The 20,000-nt window shown below is 47.7% G+C and overlaps 1 protein-coding gene across 3 annotated transcripts in view; it reads left to right on the forward strand.

Moving 5' to 3' along the window:
* tiam1a (TIAM Rac1 associated GEF 1a) overlaps positions 1 to 20,000 on the forward strand; it is a 219,818-nt gene that overhangs the window by 198,430 nt on the left and 1,388 nt on the right. For 2 of the 3 annotated variants that reach the window (XM_046316758.1, XM_046316759.1), the window contains exons 23-29: positions 2,531 to 2,649; positions 2,854 to 2,962; positions 6,738 to 6,796; positions 12,769 to 12,865; positions 16,260 to 16,347; positions 16,941 to 17,113; positions 17,899 to 20,000. The exon at positions 17,899 to 20,000 is cut by the window's right edge and continues 1,388 nt beyond it. In XM_046316758.1, coding sequence (XP_046172714.1) covers positions 2,531 to 2,649; positions 2,854 to 2,962; positions 6,738 to 6,796; positions 12,769 to 12,865; positions 16,260 to 16,347; positions 16,941 to 17,113; positions 17,899 to 18,734 — 1,481 coding nt within the window. In that variant the 3' untranslated portion in view covers positions 18,735 to 20,000. Of the gene's footprint in view, positions 1 to 2,530; positions 2,663 to 2,853; positions 2,963 to 6,737; positions 6,797 to 12,768; positions 12,866 to 16,259; positions 16,348 to 16,940; positions 17,114 to 17,898 lie in introns of those variants that run through there. The other variant, XR_006833819.1, reaches the window with a different exon arrangement.

Raw genomic sequence — 20,000 nt, forward strand, 5'->3', positions numbered from 1 at the left:
CTACTGAGAGAGCTGTAGGAGGACGGAGGGGTGTGTCCTATAGTACCCACTACTACTGAGAGAGCTGTAGGAGGAGGGAGGGAGGGAGGGGTGTGTCCTATAGTACCCACTACTACTGAGAGAGCTGTAGGAGGAGGGAGGGGTGTGTCCTATAGTACCCACTACTACTGAGAGAGCTGTAGGAGGAGGGAGGGAGGGAGGGAGGGAGGGAGGGAGGGAGGGAGGGAGGGAGGGGTGTGTCCTATAGTACCCACTACTACTGAGAGAGCTGTAGGGAGGGAGAGGGGTGTGACCTATAGTACCCACTACTACTGAGAGAGCTGTAGGAGGAGGGAGGGGTGTGTCCTATTGTACCCACTACTACTGAGAGAGCTGTAGGAGGAGGGAGGGAGGGGTGTGTCCTATAGTACCCACTACTACTGAGAGAGCTGTAGGAGGAGGGAGGGGTGTGACCTATAGTACCCACTACTACTGAGAGAGCTGTAGGAGGAGGGAGGGGTGTGACCTATAGTACCCACTACTACTGAGAGAGCTGTAGGAGGAGGGAGGGGTGTGACCTATAGTACCCACTACTACTGAGAGAGCTGTAGGAGGAGGGAGGGGTGTGTCCTATTGTACCCACTACTACTGAGAGAGCTGTAGGAGGAGGGAGGGAGGGGTGTGTCCTATAGTACCCACTACTACTGAGAGAGCTGTAGGAGGAGGGAGGGGTGTGACCTATAGTACCCACTACTACTGAGAGAGCTGTAGGAGGAGGGAGGGAGGGGTGTGTCCTATAGTACCCACTACTACTGAGAGAGCTGTAGGAGGAGGGAGGGGTGTGTCCTATAGTACCCACTACTACTGAGAGAGCTGTAGGAGGAGGGAGGGAGGGAGGGAGGGAGGGAGGGAGGGAGGGAGGGAGGAGGGAGGGAGGGAGGGAGGGAGGGAGGGAGGGAGGGAGGGGTGTGTCCTATAGTACGCACTACTACTGAGAGAGCTGTAGGAGGAGGGAGGGGTGTGACCTATAGTACCCACTACTACTGAGAGAGCTGTAGGAGGAGGGAGGGGTGTGACCTATAGTACGCACTACTACTGAGAGAGCTGTAGGAGGAGGGAGGGGTGTGACCTATAGTACCCACTACTACTGAGAGAGCTGTAGGAGGAGGGAGGGGTGTGTCCTATAGTACCCACTACTACTGAGAGAGCTGTAGGAGGAGGGAGGGGTGTGACCTATAGTACCCACTACTACTGAGAGAGCTGTAGGAGGAGGGAGGGAGGGGTGTGTCCTATAGTACCCACTACTACTGAGAGAGCTGTAGGAGGAGGGTGGGGTGTGTCCTATAGTACCCACTACTACTGAGAGAGCTGTAGGAGGAGGGAGGGAGGGAGGGAGGGAGGGAGGGAGGGAGGGAGGGAGGGAGGGAGGGAGGGAGGGAGGGGGAGGGAGGGAGGGGTGTGTCCTATAGTACCCACTACTACTGAGAGAGCTGTAGGAGGAGGGAGGGGTGTGACCTATAGTACCCACTACTACTGAGAGAGCTGTAGGAGGAGGGAGGGGTGTGACCTATAGTACGCACTACTACTGAGAGAGCTGTAGGAGGAGGGAGGGGTGTGTCCTATAGTACCCACTACTACTGAGAGAGCTGTAGGAGGAGGGAGGGGTGTGACCTATAGTACCCACTACTACTGAGAGAGCTGTAGGAGGAGGGAGGGGTGTGTCCTATAGTACCCACTACTACTGAGAGAGCTGTAGGAGGAGGGAGGGGTGTGTCCTATAGTACCCACTACTACTGAGAGAGCTGTAGGAGGAGGGAGGGGTGTGTCCTATAGTACCCACTACTACTGAGAGAGCTGTAGGAGGAGGGAGGGGTGTGTCCTATAGTACCCACTACTACTGAGAGAGCTGTAGGAGGAGGGAGAGGTGTGTCCTATAGTACCCACTACTACTGAGAGAGCTGTAGGAGGAGGGAGGGGTGTGTCCTATAGTACCCACTACTACTGAGAGAGCTGTAGGAGGAGGGAGGGGTGTGTCCTATAGTACCCACTACTACTGAGAGAGCTGTAGGAGGAGGGAGGGGTGTGTCCTATTGTACCCACTACTACTGAGAGAGCTGTAGGAGGAGGGAGGGGTGTGTCCTATAGTACCCACTACTACTGAGAGAGCTGTAGGAGGAGGGAGGGGTGTGTCCTATAGTACCCACTACTACTGAGAGAGCTGTAGGAGGAGGGAGGGGTGTGTCCTATAGTACCCACTACTACTGAGAGAGCTGTAGGAGGAGGGAGGGAGGGAGGGAGGGAGGGAGGGAGGGAGGGGGAGGGAGGGAGGGAGGGGTGTGTCCTATAGTACCCACTACTACTGAGAGAGCTGTAGGAGGAGGGAGGGGTGTGTCCTATAGTACCCACTACTACTGAGAGAGCTGTAGGAGGAGGGAGGGAGGGAGGGAGGGAGGGAAGGAGGGAGGGAGGGAGGGAGGTGCGTGCGTGCGTGTTGGGGTACATTGCGTTGTCACGGTTTCGTAACCTCTGCTTTTCTCCTCGTCTTCCTCAGTTGCGATGAAGGCCATGAACAAGGTGGCCAGTCACATCAATGAGATGCAGAAACTTCATGAGGAATACGGAGCCGTGTTTGACCAGCTCATCAACGAGACGACCGGCGACCGGAAGGAGGTCGCTCATCACCGTACATTTATTTTAACACATTTTCACGATTTATAGTCCTTGAGAACAATAATGTATTAAAGTCTATGTAAATCCCAGATTTTCATCTTCTAACAAAATTATATTATAATTAAAATATATCCTAATGTAAGTCTTTAAATAGCATTTCCACCAGAAATGTAAATGTAATGGATCCATCTCTGTATGTCTCAGGTATCCGATCTATCCATGGGAGATCTTCTCCTCCACTCCACCCTGGTGTGGATCAATCCTCCAGCCTCCCTGGTCAAGGGCAAAAAGGACCCTGAGCTGGCTACCTTCGGTAGGGGTTACACTCACTACTAGACACTGGGGATCCATATAGGGCCTATTGTTAAGGGTCTCCTTCTTAATAAGGTCTTTGCAAACCTTACGATTTTAACCGTCCCGGACAAAAAATGTCCACGTTGTGGGGGAATAATCTTAGGTGGTAAATGAGCGTATGGTCTGCTGGTTCAGTGTAACAGGATCTAGGTCTGCTGGTTCAGTGAGACAGGGTCTAGGTCTGCTGGTTCAGTGAGACAGGGTCTAGGTCTGCTGGTTCAGTGTAACAGGGTCTAGGTCTGCTGGTTCAGTGAGACAGGGTCTAGGTCTGCTGGTTCAGTGTAACAGGGTCTAGGTCTGCTGGTTCAGTGAGACAGGGTCTAGGTCTGCTGGTTCAGTGAGACAGGGTCTAGGTCTGCTGGTTCAGTGAGACAGGGTCTAGGTCTGCTGGTTCAGTGTAACAGGGTCTAGGTCTGCTGGTTCAGTGAGACAGGGTCTAGGTCTGCTGGTTCAGTACCACTACGTCTTGGCTGATTCAGTGAGACAGGGTCTAGGTCTGCTGGTTCAGTACCACTACGTCTTGGCTGGTTCAGTGTAACAGGGTCTAGGTCTGCTGGTTCAGTACCACTACGTCTTGGCTGGTTCAGTGTAACAGGGTCTAGGTCTGCTGGTTCAGTGTAACAGGGTCTAGGTCTGCTGGTTCAGTGAGACAGGGTCTAGGTCTGCTGGTTCAGTGAGACAGGGTCTAGGTCTGCTAGTTCAGTGAGACAGGGTCTAGGTCTGCTGGTTCAGTGTAACAGGGTCTAGGTCTGCTGGTTCAGTGAGACAGGGTCTAGGTCTGCTGGTTCAGTGAGACAGGGTCTAGGTCTGCTAATTCAGTGAGACAGGGTCTAGGTCTACTGGTTCAGTGAGACAGGGTCTAGGTCTGCTGGTTCAGTACCACTACGTCTTGGCTGGTTCAGTGAGGCAGGGTCTAGGTCTGCTGGTTCAGTACCACTACGTCTTGGCTGGTTCAGTTAGACAGGGTCTAGGTCTGCTGGTTCAGTACCACTACGTCTTGGCTGGTTCAGTGAGACAGGGTCTAGGTCTGCTGGTTCAGTACCACTACGTCTTGGCTGGTTCAGTGAGACAGGGTCTAGGTCTGCTGGTTCAGTACCACTACGTCTTGGCTGATTCAGTGAGACAGGGTCTAGGTCTGCTGGTTCAGTACCACTACGACTTGGCTGGTTCAGTGTAACAGGGTCTAGGTCTGCTGGTTCAGTACCACTACGTCTTGGCTGGTTCAGTGAGACAGGATCTAGGTCTGCTGGTTCAGTACCACTACGTCTTGGCTGGTTCAGTGAGACAGGGTCTAGGTCTGCTGGTTCAGTACCACTACGTCTTGGCTGGTTCAGTGTAACGGGGTCTAGGTCTGTTGGTTCAGTACCACTACGTCTCGGGCTCCTCGTTCAGTGAGACAGGGTCTAGGTCTGCTGGTTCAGTGAGACAGGGTCTAGGTCTGTTGGTTCAGTGAGACAGGGTCTAGGTCTGCTAATTCAGTGAGACAGGGTCTAGGTCTGCTGGTTCAGTGAGACAGGGTCTAGGTCTGCTGGTTCAGTGAGACAGGGTCTAGGTCTGCTGGTTCAGTAACACTACGTCTTGGCTGGTTCAGTGAGACAGGGTCTAGGTCTGCTGGTTCAGTGAGACAGGGTCTAGGTCTGCTGGTTCAGTGAGACAGGGTCTAGGTCTGCTGGTTCAGTGAGACAGGGTCTAGGTCTGCTGGTTCAGTGAGACAGGGTCTAGGTCTGCTGGTTCAGTAACACTACGTCTTGGCTGGTTCAGTGAGACAGGGTCTAGGTCTGCTGGTTCAGTGAGACAGGGTCTAGGTCTGCTGGATCAGTACCACTACGTCCGGTCTCAGGCTCCGACAAAGTTTACACGTGAAAACTATTTTTAAGATACATTCTAACCACTAGGCTACCTACCACCCATACACTCTAACCACTAGGCTACCTACCACCCCTACACTCTAACCACTAGGCTACCTGCCGCCCCTCCACTCTAACCACTAGGCTACCTACCACCCCTACACTCTAACCACTAGGCTACCCTGCCGCCCCCCCACTCTAACCACTAGGCTACCCTGCCGCCCCCCCACTCTAACCACTAGGCTACCCTGCCGCCCCCCCACTCTAACCACTAGGCTACCCCGCTGCCCCCCACTCTAACCACTAGGCTACCTGCCGCCCCTCCACTCTAACCACTAGGCCACCCTGCCGCCCCTCCACTCTAACCACTAGGCTACCTGCCTCCTCTACACTCTAACCACTAGGCTACCTGCCTCCTCTACACTCTAACCACTAGGCTACCTGCCTCCTCTACACTCTAACCACTAGGCTACCTGCCTCCTCTACACTCTAACCACTAGGCTACCTGCCTCCTCTACACTCTAACCACTAGGCTACCCCGCTGCCCCCCCACTCTAACCACTAGGCTACCTGCCGCCCCTCCACTCTAACCACTAGGCCACCCTGCCGCCCCTCCACTCTAACCACTAGGCTACCTGCCTCCTCTACACTCTAACCACTAGGCTACCTGCCGCCCCTCCACTCTAACCACTAGGCTACCTGCCGCCCCTCCACTCTAACCACTAACCACAGTGAGTGGGTGAGAGCTGTTCCCAGGCCAGGCATTAGTAGAAGAGAACAGAAGGAGAGCTGTTCCCAGGCCAGGCATTAGTAGAAGAGAACAGAGGGAGTGGGTGAGAGCTGTTCCCAGGCCAGGCATTAGTAGAAGAGAACAGAGGGAGTGGGTGAGGCCAGTGGTGCATTTTAATTAATATATATAATATAATAATATATGCCATTTAGCAGACGCTTTTATCCAAAGCGACTTACAGTCATGTGTGCATACATTCTACGTATGGGTGGTCCCAGGGATCGAACCCACTACCCTGGCGTTACAAGCGCCATGCTCTACCAACTGAGCTATAGAAGGACCCCTCTTAGTTGTTAGTCTTGTGGCTTAGTGGCTTCTGCAATGGAGAATTTTTCAAATGTTAACCCCTAAAAGCAGACATGTTGGTTGTAAATGTTCTTTAGTAAATTCTAATGCTCTTCCCCTTCACTCCCCCCCTCTCTCTCTCCATCTCCCTCCCCCTACCTTTGTCTCCGTCTCTCTCCATCTCCCTCCCCCTACCTCCATCATCTCCCCCTCTCTCCATCTCCTCCCCCTACCTTTGTCTCCATCTCCCTCCCCCCTCTCTCCATCTCCCTCCCCCTACCTCCATCTCCCTCCCCTACCTCCATCTCCCTCCCCCTACCTCCATCTCTCCATCTCCCTCCACCCTACCTCCATCTCTCCATCTCCCTCCCCCTACCTCCATCTCTCCATCTCCCTCCCCCTACCTCCATCTCTCCATCTCCCTCCACCCTACCTCCATCTCTCCATCTCCCTCCCCCTACCTCCATCTCTCCATCTCCCTCCCCCTACCTCCATCTCTCCATCTCCCTCCCCCTACCTCCATCTCTCCATCTCCCTCCCCCTACCTCCATCTCTCCATCTCCCTCCCCCTACCTCCATCTCTCCATCTCCCTCCCCCTACCTCCATCTCTCCATCTCCCTCCCCCTACCTCCATCTCTCCACCCCCCTACCTCCATCTCTCCATCTCCCCCTACCTCCATCTCTCCATCTCCCTACCCCTACCTCCATCTCTCCATCTCCCTCCCCCTACCTCCATCTCTCCATCTCCCTCCCCCTACCTCCATCTCTCCACCCCCCCCTACCTTTGTCTCCGTCTCTCTCCATCTTCCAGTGTTCAAGACTGCGGTGGTCTTTGTGTACAGAGATCGCTCCAAGCAGAGGAAGAAGCTCGTGAGTGTTTCTTTACCTCTGTTACTCTATACTGCTTTGGGGGGCCCGTGTCCTGGAGGGCCTTTTGGAAAGCTTTTAGTTTTGAACAGACACAATGGGGTCACCCGCAGAGTGGATCTGGGTTAATGCTGCTCTCAAGTCTTCATGTGAAAGTAAAATGGTTGAGTGGTCCAATACAATATGCACTTTCTGTACCCTCCATAAAGGAGAGAACAGTTTAGATACAGTATCATTACCCTCCATAGAGGAGAGGAGAACAGTTTAGATACAGTATCATTACCCCCCATAGAGGAGAGGAGAACAGTTTAGATACAGTATCATTACCCCCCATAGAGGAGAGGAGAACTGTTTATTTGATACAGTATCATTACCCTCCATAGAGGAGAGGAGAACTGTTTATTAGATACAGTATCATTACCCTCCATAGAGTAGAGGAGAACAGTTTAGATACAGTATCATTACCCTCCATAGAGGAGAGGAGAACAGTTTAGATACAGTATCATTACCCTCCATAGAGGAGAGGAGAACAGTTTAGATACAGTATCATTACCCTCCATAGAGGAGAGGAGAACAGTTTAGATACAGTATCATTACCCTCCATAGAGGAGAGGAGAACAGTTTAGATACAGTATCATTACCCCCCATAGAGGAGAGGAGAACAGTTTAGATACAGTATTATTACCCTCCATAGAGGAGAGGAGAGCTGTTTATTAGATACAGTATCATTACCCTCCATAGAAGAGAGGAGAACTGTTTATTAGATACAGTATCATTACCCTCCATAGAGGAGAACTGTTTATTAGATACAGTATCATTACCCTCCATAGAGGAGAGGAGAACAGTTTAGATACAGTATCATTACCCTCCATAGAGGAGAGGAGAACAGTTTAGATACAGTATCATTACCCTCCATAGAGGAGAACTGTTTATTAGATACAGTATCATTACCGTCCATAGAGGAGAGGAGAACAGTTTAGATACAGTATCATTACCCTCCATAGAGAACTGTTTATTAGATACAGTATCATTACCCTCCATAGAGGAGAACTGTTTATTAGATACAGTATCATTACCCTCCATAGAGGAGAGGAGAACAGTTTAGATACAGTATCATTATCCTCCATAGAGGAGAACTGTTTATTAGATACAGTATCATTACCCTCCATAGAGGAGAACTGTTTATTAGATACAGTATCATTACCCTCCATAGAGGAGAGGAGAATAGTTTAGATACAGTATCATTACCCTCCATAGAGTAGAGGAGAACCGTTTAGATACAATATCATTACACTCCATAGAGGAGAACTGTTTATTAGATACAGTATCATTACCCTCCGTAGAGGAGAGGAGAACAGTTTAGATACAGTATCATTACCCTCCATAGAGGAGAGGAGAACAGTTTAGATACAGTATCATTACCCTCCATAGAGGAGAGGAGAACAGTTTAGATACAGTATCATTACACTCCATAGAGAACTGTTCATTAGATACAGTATCATTACCCTCCATAGAGAACTGTTTATTAGATACAGTATCATTACCCTCCATAGAGAACTGTTTATTAGATACAGTATCATTACCCTCCATAGAGGAGAACTGTTTATTAGATACAGTATCATTACCCTCCATAGAGGAGAGGAGAACAGTTTAGATACAGTATCATTACCCTCCATAGAGGAGAACAGTTTAGATACAGTATCATTGCCCTCCATAGAGTAGAGGAGAACAGTTTAGATACAGTATCATTACCCTCCATAGAGGGGAACTGTTTATTAGATACAGTATCATTACCCTCCATAAAGAACTGTTTATTAGATACAGTATCATTACCCTCCATAGAGAACTGTTTATTAGATACAGTATCATTACACTCCATAGAGGAGAACTGTTTATTAGATACAGTATCATTACCCTACATAGAGGAGAGGAGAACAGTTTAGATACAGTATCATTACCCTCCATAGAGGAGAGGAGAACAGTTTAGATACAGTATCATTACCCTCCATAGAGGAGAGGAGAACAGTTTAGATACAGTATCATTACACTCCATAGAGAACTGTTTATTAGATACAGTATCATCACCCTCCATAGAGGAGAACAGTTTAGATACAGTATCATTACCCTCCATAGAGGAGAACAGTTTAGATACAGTATCATTACCCTCCATAGAGGAGAGGAGAACAGTTTAGATACAGTATCATTACCCTCCATAGAGGGGAACTGTTTATTAGATACAGTATCATTACCCTCCATAGAGAACTGTTTATTAGATACAGTATCATTACCCTCCATAGAGAACTGTTTATTAGATACAGTATCATTACCCTCCATAGAGAACTGTTTATTAGATACAGTATCATTACCCTCCATAGAGAACTGTTTATTAGATACAGTATCATTACCCTCCATAGAGGAGAACTGTTTATTAGATACAGTATCATTACCCTCCATAGAGAACTGTTTATTAGATACAGTATCATTACCCTCCATAGAGGAGAGCTGTTTATTAGATACAGTATCATTACCCTTCATAGAGGAGAACTGTTTATTAGATACAGTATCATTACCCTCCATAGAGGAGAACAGTTTAGATGCAGTATCATTACCCTCCATAGAGGAGAACTGTTTAGTAGATACAGTATCATTACCCTCCATAGAGAACTGTTTATTAGATACAGTATCATTACCCTCCATAGAGAACTGTTTATTAGATACAGTATCATTACCCTCCATAGAGAACTGTTTATTAGATACAGTATCATTACCCTCCATAGAGAACTGTTTATTAGATACAGTATCATTACCCTCCATAGAGAACTGTTTATTAGATACAGTATCATTACCCTCCATAGAGAACTGTTTATTAGATACAGTATCATTACCCTCCATAGAGGAGAACTGTTTATTAGATACAGTATCATTACCCTCCATAGAGGAGAGGAGAACTGTTTATTAGATACAGTATCATTACCCTCCATAGAGGAGAGCTGTTTATTAGATACAGTATCATTAACATCCATAGAGGAGAACTGTTTATTAGATACAGTATCATTACCCTCCATAGAGGAGAACTGTTTATTAGATACAGTATCATTACCCTCCATAGAGGAGAACAGTTTAGATACAGTAGCATTACCCTCCATAGAGGAGAACTGTTTATTAGATACAGTATCATTACCCTCCATAGAGGAGAACAGTTTAGATACAGTATCATTACCCTCCATAGAGTAGAGGAGAACTGTTTATTAGATACAGTATCATTACCCTCCATAGAGGAGAGGAGAACTGTTTATTAGATACAGTATCATTATCCTCCATAGAGGAGAACTGTTTATTAGATACAGTATCATTACCCTCCATAGAGGAGAGGAGAACAGTTTAGATACAGTATCATTACCCTCCATAGAGGAGAGGAGAACAGTTTAGATACAGTATCATTACACTCCATAGAGAACTGTTTATTAGATACAGTATCATTACCCTCCATACATAGAGGAGAGGAGAACAGTTTAGATACAGTATCATTACCCTCCATAGAGGAGAACTGTTTATTAGATACAGTATCATTACCCTCCATAGAGGAGAGGAGAACTGCTTATTAGATACAGTATCATTACCCTCCATAGAGAACTGTTTATTAGATACAGTATCATTACACTCCATAGAGGAGAGGAGAACAGTTTAGATACAGTATCATTACTCTCCATAGAGGAGAGGAGAACAGTTTAGATACAGTATCATTACCCTCCATAGAGGAGAGCTGTTTATTAGATACAGTATCATTACACTCCATAAAGGAGAGGAGAACAGTTTAGATACAGTATCATTACCCTCCATAGAGGAGAGGAGAACAGTTTAGATACAGTATCATTACTCTCCATAGAGGAGAACTATTTATTAGATACAGTATCATTACCCTCCATACATAGAGGAGAGGAGAACAGTTTAGATACAGTATCATTACCCTCCATAGAGGAGAACTGTTTATTAGATACAGTATCATTACCCTCCATAGAGGAGAGGAGAACTGCTTATTAGATACAGTATCATTACCCTCCATAGAGAACTGTTTATTAGATACAGTATCATTACACTCCATAGAGGAGAGGAGAACAGTTTAGATACAGTATCATTACTCTCCATAGAGGAGAGGAGAACAGTTTAGATACAGTATCATTACCCTCCATAGAGGAGAGCTGTTTATTAGATACAGTATCATTACACTCCATAAAGGAGAGGAGAACAGTTTAGATACAGTATCATTACCCTCCATAGAGGAGAGGAGAACAGTTTAGATACAGTATCATTACTCTCCATAGAGGAGAACTATTTATTAGATACAGTATCTTTACCCTCCATAGAGAACTGTTTATTAGATACAGTATCATTACCCTCCATAGAGGAGAACTGTTTATTAGATACAATATCATTACCCTCCATAGAGGAGAACTGTTTATTAGATACAGCATCATTACCCTCCATAGAGGAGAACTGTTTATTAGATACAGTATCATTACACTCCATAGAGGAGAACTGTTTAGATACAGTATCATTACCCTCCATAGAGGAGAACTGTTTATTAGATACAGTATCATTACCCTCCATAGAGGAGAGGAGAACAGTTTAGATACAGTATCATTACCCTCCATAGAGGAGAACTGTTTATTAGATACAGTATCATTACCCTCCATAGAGGAGAGGAGAACAGTTTAGATACAGTATCATTACCCTCCATAGAGGAGAACTGTTTATTAGATACAGTATCATTACCCTCCATAGAGGAGAGGAGAACAGTTTAGATACAGTATCATTACCCTCCATAGAGGAGAACTGTTTATTAGATACAGTATCATTACCCTCCATAGAGGAGAGGAGAACTGTTTATTAGATACAGTATCATTACCCTCCATAGAGGAGAACTGTTTATTAGATACAGTATCATTACCCTCCATAGAGAGGAGAACAGTTTAGATACAGTATCATTACCCCCCATAGAGGAGAGGATAACAGTTTAGATACAGTATCATTACCCTCCATAGAGAACTGTTTATTAGATACAGTATCATTACCCTCCATAGATAACTGTTTATTAGATACAGTATCATTACCCTCCATAGAGAACTGTTTATTAGATACAGTATCATTACCCTCCATAGAGAACTGTTTATTAGATACAGTATCATTGCCCTCCATAGAGAACTGTTTATTAGATACAGTATCATTACCCTCCATAGAGGAGAGCTGTTTATTAGATACAGTATCATTACCCTCCATAGAGGAGAACTGTTTATTAGATACAGTATCATTACCCTCCATAGAGGAGAGGAGAACAGTTTAGATACAGTATCATTACCCTCCATAGAGAACTGTTTATTAGATACAGTATCATTACCCTCCATAGAGGAGAGGAGAACAGTTTAGATACAGTATCATTACCCTCCATAGAGGAGAACTGTTTATTAGATACAGTATCATTACCCTCCATAGAGGAGAGGAGAACTGTTTATTAGATACAGTATCATTACCCTCCATAGAGGAGAACTGTTTATTAGATACAGTATCATTACCCTCCATAGAGAACTGTTTATTAGATACAGTATCATTACCCTCCATAGAGAACTGTTTATTAGATACAGTATCATTACCCTCCATAGAGGAGAACTGTTTATTAGATACAGTATCATTACCCTCCATAGAGGAGAGCTGTTTATTAGATACAGTATCATTACCCTCCATAGAGGAGAGGAGAACTGTTTATTAGATACAGTATCATTACACACACTCTTGCCCGTAGCAAACCTTGCTCTAAAAGTTTGTGTGTGTGTTGCCGTGCGTACGTGCATATGTGCGTGCGCGTGTGTGTGTGTTGCCGTGTGTGTTGCCGTGTGCGTGCGCGTGTGTGTGTGTTGCCGTGTGTGTGTGTTGCCGTGTGTGTGCGTGTGTGTGTGTGTGTGCATCTCTCTCTCTTTCAGGGCGCGTCTCATCGTCCTGCTGTGTCAGATGACAGAGTCCCGTTCCTTTTCCGTCACATGATCTCAACAGACTCCCTACAAGTCCGCGCCCTCACAAGTATGTGTGTGTTTTTAACCCTCTCCATCTTTTCCTCTGATCCCTCCACCTTTAAGCTTTCCTCTCTACACCCCTCATCAGACAGGTCTTCACGGGGTCCAAAACAAAAGTTGGACCGGTTCCGAAATGTACCTTGGGCTTTCACATCCGCACCCGATATGCACAAATATATTTTATTATAATGTACAAACTCGTTCCCGAATGGACCCGATGACAACTAGACCCGTTTCCTTTTAGACCTGGTCGGATCCAGACCCGGTCCGATCCGAGTGAAGGAGGCAGCAGAATAAGTTATTTATTAAGCTACTTTAATAAGCGGAGCTGGTAAGGCACGAGAGAAGGGAAAGAGAGGTGCCGTACTGTGAGAGAGGGACACGGGGAGGGAGAGAGAGAGGTGCCGTACTGTGAGAGAGGGACACAGGGAGGGAGAGAGAGGTGTCGTACTGTGAGAGAGGGACACGGGAAGGGAGAGAGAGAGGTGTCGTACTGTGAGAGAGGGACACAGGGAGGGAGAGAGAGAGGTGCCGTACTGTGAGAGAGGGACACAGGGAGGGAGAGAGAGAGGTGCCGTACTGTGAGAGAGGGACACAGGGAGGGAGAGAGAGGTGTCGTACTGTGAGAGAGGGACACAGGGAGGGAGAGAGAGGTGTCATACTGTGAGAGAGGGACACAGGGAGGGAGAGAGAGGTGTCGTACTGTGAGAGAGGGACACAGGGAGGGAGAGAGAGAGGTGTCATACTGTGAGAGAGGGACACAGGGAGGGAGAGAGAGAGGTGCCGTACTGTGAGAGAGGGACACAGGGAGGGAGAGAGAGAGGTGCCGTACTGTGAGAGAGGGACACAGGGAGGGAGAGAGAGAGGTGCCGTACTGTGAGAGAGGGACACAGGGAGGGAGAGAGAGAGGTGTCATACTGTGAGAGAGGGACACAGGGAGGGAGAGAGAGAGGTGCCGTACTGTGAGAGAGGGACACAGGGAGGGAGAGAGAGAGGTGTCGTACTGTGAGAGAGGGACACAGGGAGGGAGAGAGAGAGGTGCCGTACTGTGAGAGAGGGACACAGGGAGGGAGGGAGAGAGAGAGGTGTCGTACTGTGAGAGAGGGACACAGGGAGGGAGAGAGAGAGGTGTCGTACTGTGAGAGAGGGACACAGGGAGGGAGAGAGAGAGGTGCCGTACTGTGAGAGAGGGACACAGGGAGGGAGAGAGAGAGGTGCCGTACTGTGAGAGAGGGACACAGGGAGGGAGAGAGAGAGGTGTCGTACTGTGAGAGAGGGACACAGGGAGGGAGAGAGAGAGGTGCCGTACTGTGAGAGAGGGACACAGGGAGGGAGGGAGAGAGAGAGGTGTCGTACTGTGAGAGAGGGACACAGGGAGGGAGAGAGAGAGGTGTCGTACTGTGAGAGAGGGACACAGGGAGGGAGAGAGAGGTGCCGTACTGTGAGAGAGGGACACAGGGAGGGAGAGAGAGAGGTGTCGTACTGTGAGAGAGGGACACAGGGAGGGAGAGAGAGAGGTGTCATACTGTGAGAGAGGGACACAGGGAGGGAGAGAGAGAGGTGCCGTACTGTGAGAGAGGGACACAGGGAGGGAGAGAGAGAGGTGTCGTACTGTGAGAGAGGGACACAGGGAGGGAGAGAGAGAGGTGCCGTACTGTGAGAGAGGGACACAGGGAGGGAGAGAGGTGTCATACTGTGAGAGAGGGACACAGGGAGGGAGAGAGAGAGGTGTCGTACTGTGAGAGAGGGACACAGGGAGGGAGAGTAGACTAATAGCTTTATAGGTCATTTATAATCAACTATGTAGTAGACTAATAGCTGTATAGGTCATTTATAATCAACTATGTAGTAGACTAATAGCTGCTTAGGTCATTTATAATCAACTATATAGTAGACTAATAGCTGCCTAGGTTATTTATAATCAACAATATAGTAGACTACTAGCTGCCTAGGTTATTTATAATCAACTATATAGTAGACTACTAGCTGCCTAGGTTATTTATAATCAACTATATAGTAGACTACTAGCTGCCTAGGTTATTTATAATCAACTATATAGTAGACTACTAGCTGCCTAGGTTATTTATAATCAACTATGTAGTAGACTAATAGCTGCCTAGGTTATTTATAATCAACTATGTAGTAGACTAATAGCTGCCTAGGTTATTTATAATCAACTATATAGTAGACTAATAGCTGCCTAGGTTATTTATAATCAACTACGATGACGTTGTGCCTGTCTTGACTTCATCAAACCGTGAGAAGATAGTTAACTCCATTCAGAACATGAGGTAGCAGCCCTGTTGGCTCTTGGTCGTTATTAGCCGTCCTTCTCCTTTAACTTTTAATTCCATCATTTTAATTCCATCTTCCTTTGATTAGATATCCATCTTCCTTTGATTAGATATCCATCTTCCTTTGATTAGATATCCATCTTCCTTTGATTAGATATCTCCTAACGTTTGCCACACGGAGGCTCTGTGACTGTAGAATACTGTCGCTTTGATGACTTATGATTGGCCAACCACAACAAACTATTTGTGCTCCAGACCCGTGACAATCATATCCCTCCTTCATTTAACCTGTCCCTCCTCCATTTAACCTGTCCCTCCTTCATTTAACCTGTCCCTCCTCCATTTAACCTGTCCCTCCTCCATTTAACCTGTCCCTCCTTCATTTAACCTGTCCCTCCTTCATTTAACCTGTCCCTCCTCCATTTAACCTGTCCCTCCTCCATTTAACCTGTCCCTCCTCCATTTAACCTGTCCCTCCTCCATTTAACCTGTCCCTGTTCCCTCCATTTAACCTGTCCCTCCTCCATTTAACCTGTCCCTCCTCCATTTAACCTGTCCCTCCTCCATTTAACCTGTCCCTCCTCCATTTAACCTGTCCCTCCTCCATTTAACCTGTCCCTCCTCCATTTAACCTGTCCCTCCTTCATTTAACCTGTCCCTCCTCCATTTAACCTGTCCCTCCTCCATTTAACCTATACCTGTTCCCTCCATTTAACCTGTCCCTTTTTCCACCTTAATTTTACCTGTCCTACTCCATCCATCATTCTGCCTCTCATCTCTCTTTCTCTCCACCTATTCTTCTTCCACTAGATAGTAGGGATTTAAGGCAACGTTGATAACTCTCTCTGCTCTCTCTCTGCTCTCTCCCTGCTCTCTGCTCTCTCTCTGCTCTCTCTCTCCCTGCTCTCTGCTCTCTCTCTCTCTCTGCTCTCTCTCTGCTCTCTCTCTCCCTGCTCTCTGCTCTCTCTCTGCTCTCTCTCTCTCTGCTCTCTCTCTGCTCTCTCACTGCTCTCTCTCTCTCTCTCTGCTCTCTCTCTGCTCTCCCCCTGCTCTCTGCTCTCTCTCTCTTTCTCCCTCCCTCTCTCCCTCTCTGTCTCTCCTTGCTAGACTCTGAGGGTACAGCGGTGTGTGAGATAGTTCACGTGAGGTCAGAGTCTGAGGGGAGACCAGAGAGAACCTTTCACCTGTGCTGCAGGTGAGTTCTGACATCACAACTGTGTGGCTGACGTCACGCCGAGAACACATTTGAAATACCGATCTGTTTGGACATATAGCTATTTTCAATTAAATTAAACCTATTCGTGTATCAATTCAATAAAATACAGAAAAACACATATTGCAGCACAATTACATGTGTGTGCTTTGTGTGATTGTGTGTGTGTGTTTACATAATTGTGTGTTTTGTGTGCTTGTGTGTGTTTACATGAATTTGAATGTGTGTGTCACATGAATGCGTGTATTGTGTGTTTGTGTATAGGTATTGTGTACCTATCTGTCTGTCTGTAGGTCTGTCTGTAGGTCTGTCTGTAGGTCTGTCTGTAGGTCTGTCTGTCTGTCTGTCTGTCTGTCTGTCTGTCTGTCTGTCTGTCTGTCTGTCTGTCTGTCTGTCTGTCTGTCTGTCTGTCTGTCTGTCTGTCTGTCTGTCTGTCTGTCTGTCTGTCTGTCTGTCTGTCTGTCTGTCTGTCTGTCTGTCTGTCTGTCTGTCTGTCTGTCTGTGTACCTAATATAATTGTGTGTGTGTTTCTAATGTATTGTGTGGCTTTAACGTGTCCGTGTCCCTGACCCCAGTTCTGTGGACAGTAAGAAGGACTTCCTGAAGACAGTCCACTCCATCCTGAGAGATAAACAACGACGTCAGCTGATGAAGACAGAGTCTCTACCCCCCAACCAGCAGTATGTCCCCTTCGGAGGAAAACGCCTCTGTAACCTCAAGGGAAACAGACCGGCCATGAACAGAGCAGGTAGGTGATAATTCAGTGTATCGTTATACGGTATCTCTCCGGTTTCTCTGTGTTACTGCATTTTTATTTGTCTATGTACTGTGATCATCATCTCGCTCATCTCTATCTCTCATCTCTCTCTCTCTCACCTTTCTCCTCCTCTCGCTCTCCTCTCTCTTTCTCTCTCCTGTCCCTCCCTCTTCCCCTCTCTCTCTTTCTCCTTCGGCTCTCTCTCTCTCTCCTGTTCTTCTCTTTCTCTCTCTCTCCTGTTCTTCTCTTTCTCTCTCTCCTGACCCTCTCTCTCTCTCTCTCTCTCTCTCTCCTGTTCTTCTCTTTCTCTCTCTCCTGACCCTCTCTCTCTCTCTCTCTCATCTCTCTTTCTCCTCTCTTTCTCATCTCTCTCTCTCTCTGTCTCCCTCTCTGTCTCTCTCTCTCTCTCTCTCTCTCTCTCTCTCTCTCTCTCTCTCTCTGTCTCTCTCTTTCTCTCTCATCCCTCCCTCTCCCTCTCCTGACCCTCTCTCTCTCTCTCTCATCTCTCTTTCTCCTCTCTTTCTCATCTCTCTCTCTCTCTGTCTCCCTCTCTCTCTCTCTCTCTCTCTCTCTCTCTCTCTCTCTCTCTCTCTCTCTCTCTCTCTCTCTCTCTCTCTCTCTCTCTCTGTCTCTCTCTCTCTCTCTCTCTCATCCCTCCCTCTCCCTCTCCTGACCCTCTCTCTCTCTCTCTCATCTCTCTTTCTCCTCTCTTTCTCATCTCTCTCTCCTGTCCCTTCCTTTCTCTCCCATCTCTCTCCCTCCCTCTCTCCCTCCAGTCTCAGCTCCGTCTCGGACCCTTGGTCGCAGGAAGCTGGTTAGGAACCGATTCACCATTGACACCGACCTGGTTCTCCATGACAACCACGAAGACTCTAACCCCACCCACTCTACCCATGACCATTCCCACCAGCCTCCACATTCCCACCAGCCTCCACATTCCCACCAGCCTCCACATTCCCACCAGCATCCACATTCCCACCAGCATCCACATTCCCATAACCCCCTGCTTCCTACCCAGACGCCTCAGCAGCAAACGCTGTTGGCGACTGGAGGCGACACGGACCGCTGGGTGGAAGAACAGTTCGACCTGGGTTGCTACGACGACCAGGGAGGAGTGACGGGGGAGAGGAGGATGGAGGGAGGGATAGAGGGAAGGATGGAGGTGAAAGAGACGGACATTCTGAGCGACGACGACGAGTACTGCAAGTCAGTCAGGGCTTCATCAACCGAACCCAGCCTCCTGGAAGAGAGGATGGAGGGAGCGACTCTAGCAGAAAGGAGCCAAGACCAGGACAGAGGGGTAGACGAGGAGGAGGAGGAGGAGGGAAAGAAAGAGGTAGAGGAAGAGAGGAGGAGCTCCCAGGGCATTCTCCAAGAGGACGAGAGGGATGAAAGGGCAGTGTCACAAGTAGACTCTGTCTCCCCCGCCCCTCCCCCCTCACGGTCCCCCGCCCCCCCGGTGAAGCTTACCCCACTCAGGAAGCAATGGGCTGCAGAGGGAGTGGCCGGGAAGCAGTGTTCCGTGGAGGGAGTGGCCAAGAGGGACCACTGTGATGTCATCTGGGTGCGACGCGAAGACTACGCCAACGGAGGGAACAACGACGTCTTCTGAGACTGAGGGAGGGATGAACAACAGAAAGAGAGGAAGAGAAGAGAGGGATCAACGCCTTCTAGGGAGAAGAGGATATGACAGACGGGACATGACAGACGGGATATGACAGACAGGATATGACAGACGGGACATGACAGACGGGACATGACAGACGGGATATGACAGACGGGACATGACAGACGGGACATGACAGACGGGATATGACAGACGGGACATGACAGACGGGATATGACAGACGGGACATGACAGACGGGACATGACAGACGGGATATGACAGACGGGACATGACAGACGGGATATGACAGGCGGGATTTGACAGACGGGATATGACAGACGGGATTTGACAGACGGGACATGACAGACGGGACATGACAGACGGGATATGACAGGCGGGATTTGACAGACAGGATATGACAGACGGGATTTGACAGACGGGATTTGACAGACGGAATAAGACAGACGGGATTTAACAGACGGGATTTGAAAGACGGGATTTGACAGACGGGATTTGACAGACGGGATAAAACAGACGGGATTTGAAAGACAGGATTTGACAGACGGGATTTGACAGACGGGACATGACAGACGGAATTTGACAGACGGGACATGACAGACAGGATAAAACAGATGATTAAGACAGACGGGATTTGACAGACGGAATAAGACAGACGGGATTTGACAGACGGGATTTGACAGACGGGATAAAACAGACGGGATTTGAAAGACGGGATTTGACATACGGGATTTGACAGATGGGATTTGACAAACGGGATTTGACAAACGGGATATGACAGACGGAACAAGACAGACAAGATATGACAGACGGGACACAAATGTGACTGCTGAGTTCGTTCACACAAGCTTTAAAAATGAGGTTTTGGAGGAGGGACGAAGGACCCCTGTCGATGTAAAAACTATCTCCCCTCACCACCCCACGGGTGTATTCCCTAGGAACCAAACAGAAGCAAACAGGTTAGGGACTAACCTGAACTTAAGGAACACTCGTTTTCATTTACGAAACGTTTTCCATTACAAAACGATTTGCACTAATGAATACAACCCATCGCCCACCTTCTCCTGACAATCCTACTGTCTTCTACTTAGTGACAGACTCACAGTCTCACAATGCCTCAACTGAACTGCTATCAGATGGGAGAGAGAGGCCGCACACGCAAACACACTGAACTATAATATCACTGAACTACAATCTATTTGCCAAAAAAAAAAAAAAAAAAAAAGTTTATTTTTCAAACGCAGGAATGATGA

Source organism: Oncorhynchus gorbuscha, linkage group LG20, assembly GCF_021184085.1.
Source record: "Oncorhynchus gorbuscha isolate QuinsamMale2020 ecotype Even-year linkage group LG20, OgorEven_v1.0, whole genome shotgun sequence".
Lineage (NCBI taxonomy): Eukaryota > Metazoa > Chordata > Actinopteri > Salmoniformes > Salmonidae > Oncorhynchus > Oncorhynchus gorbuscha.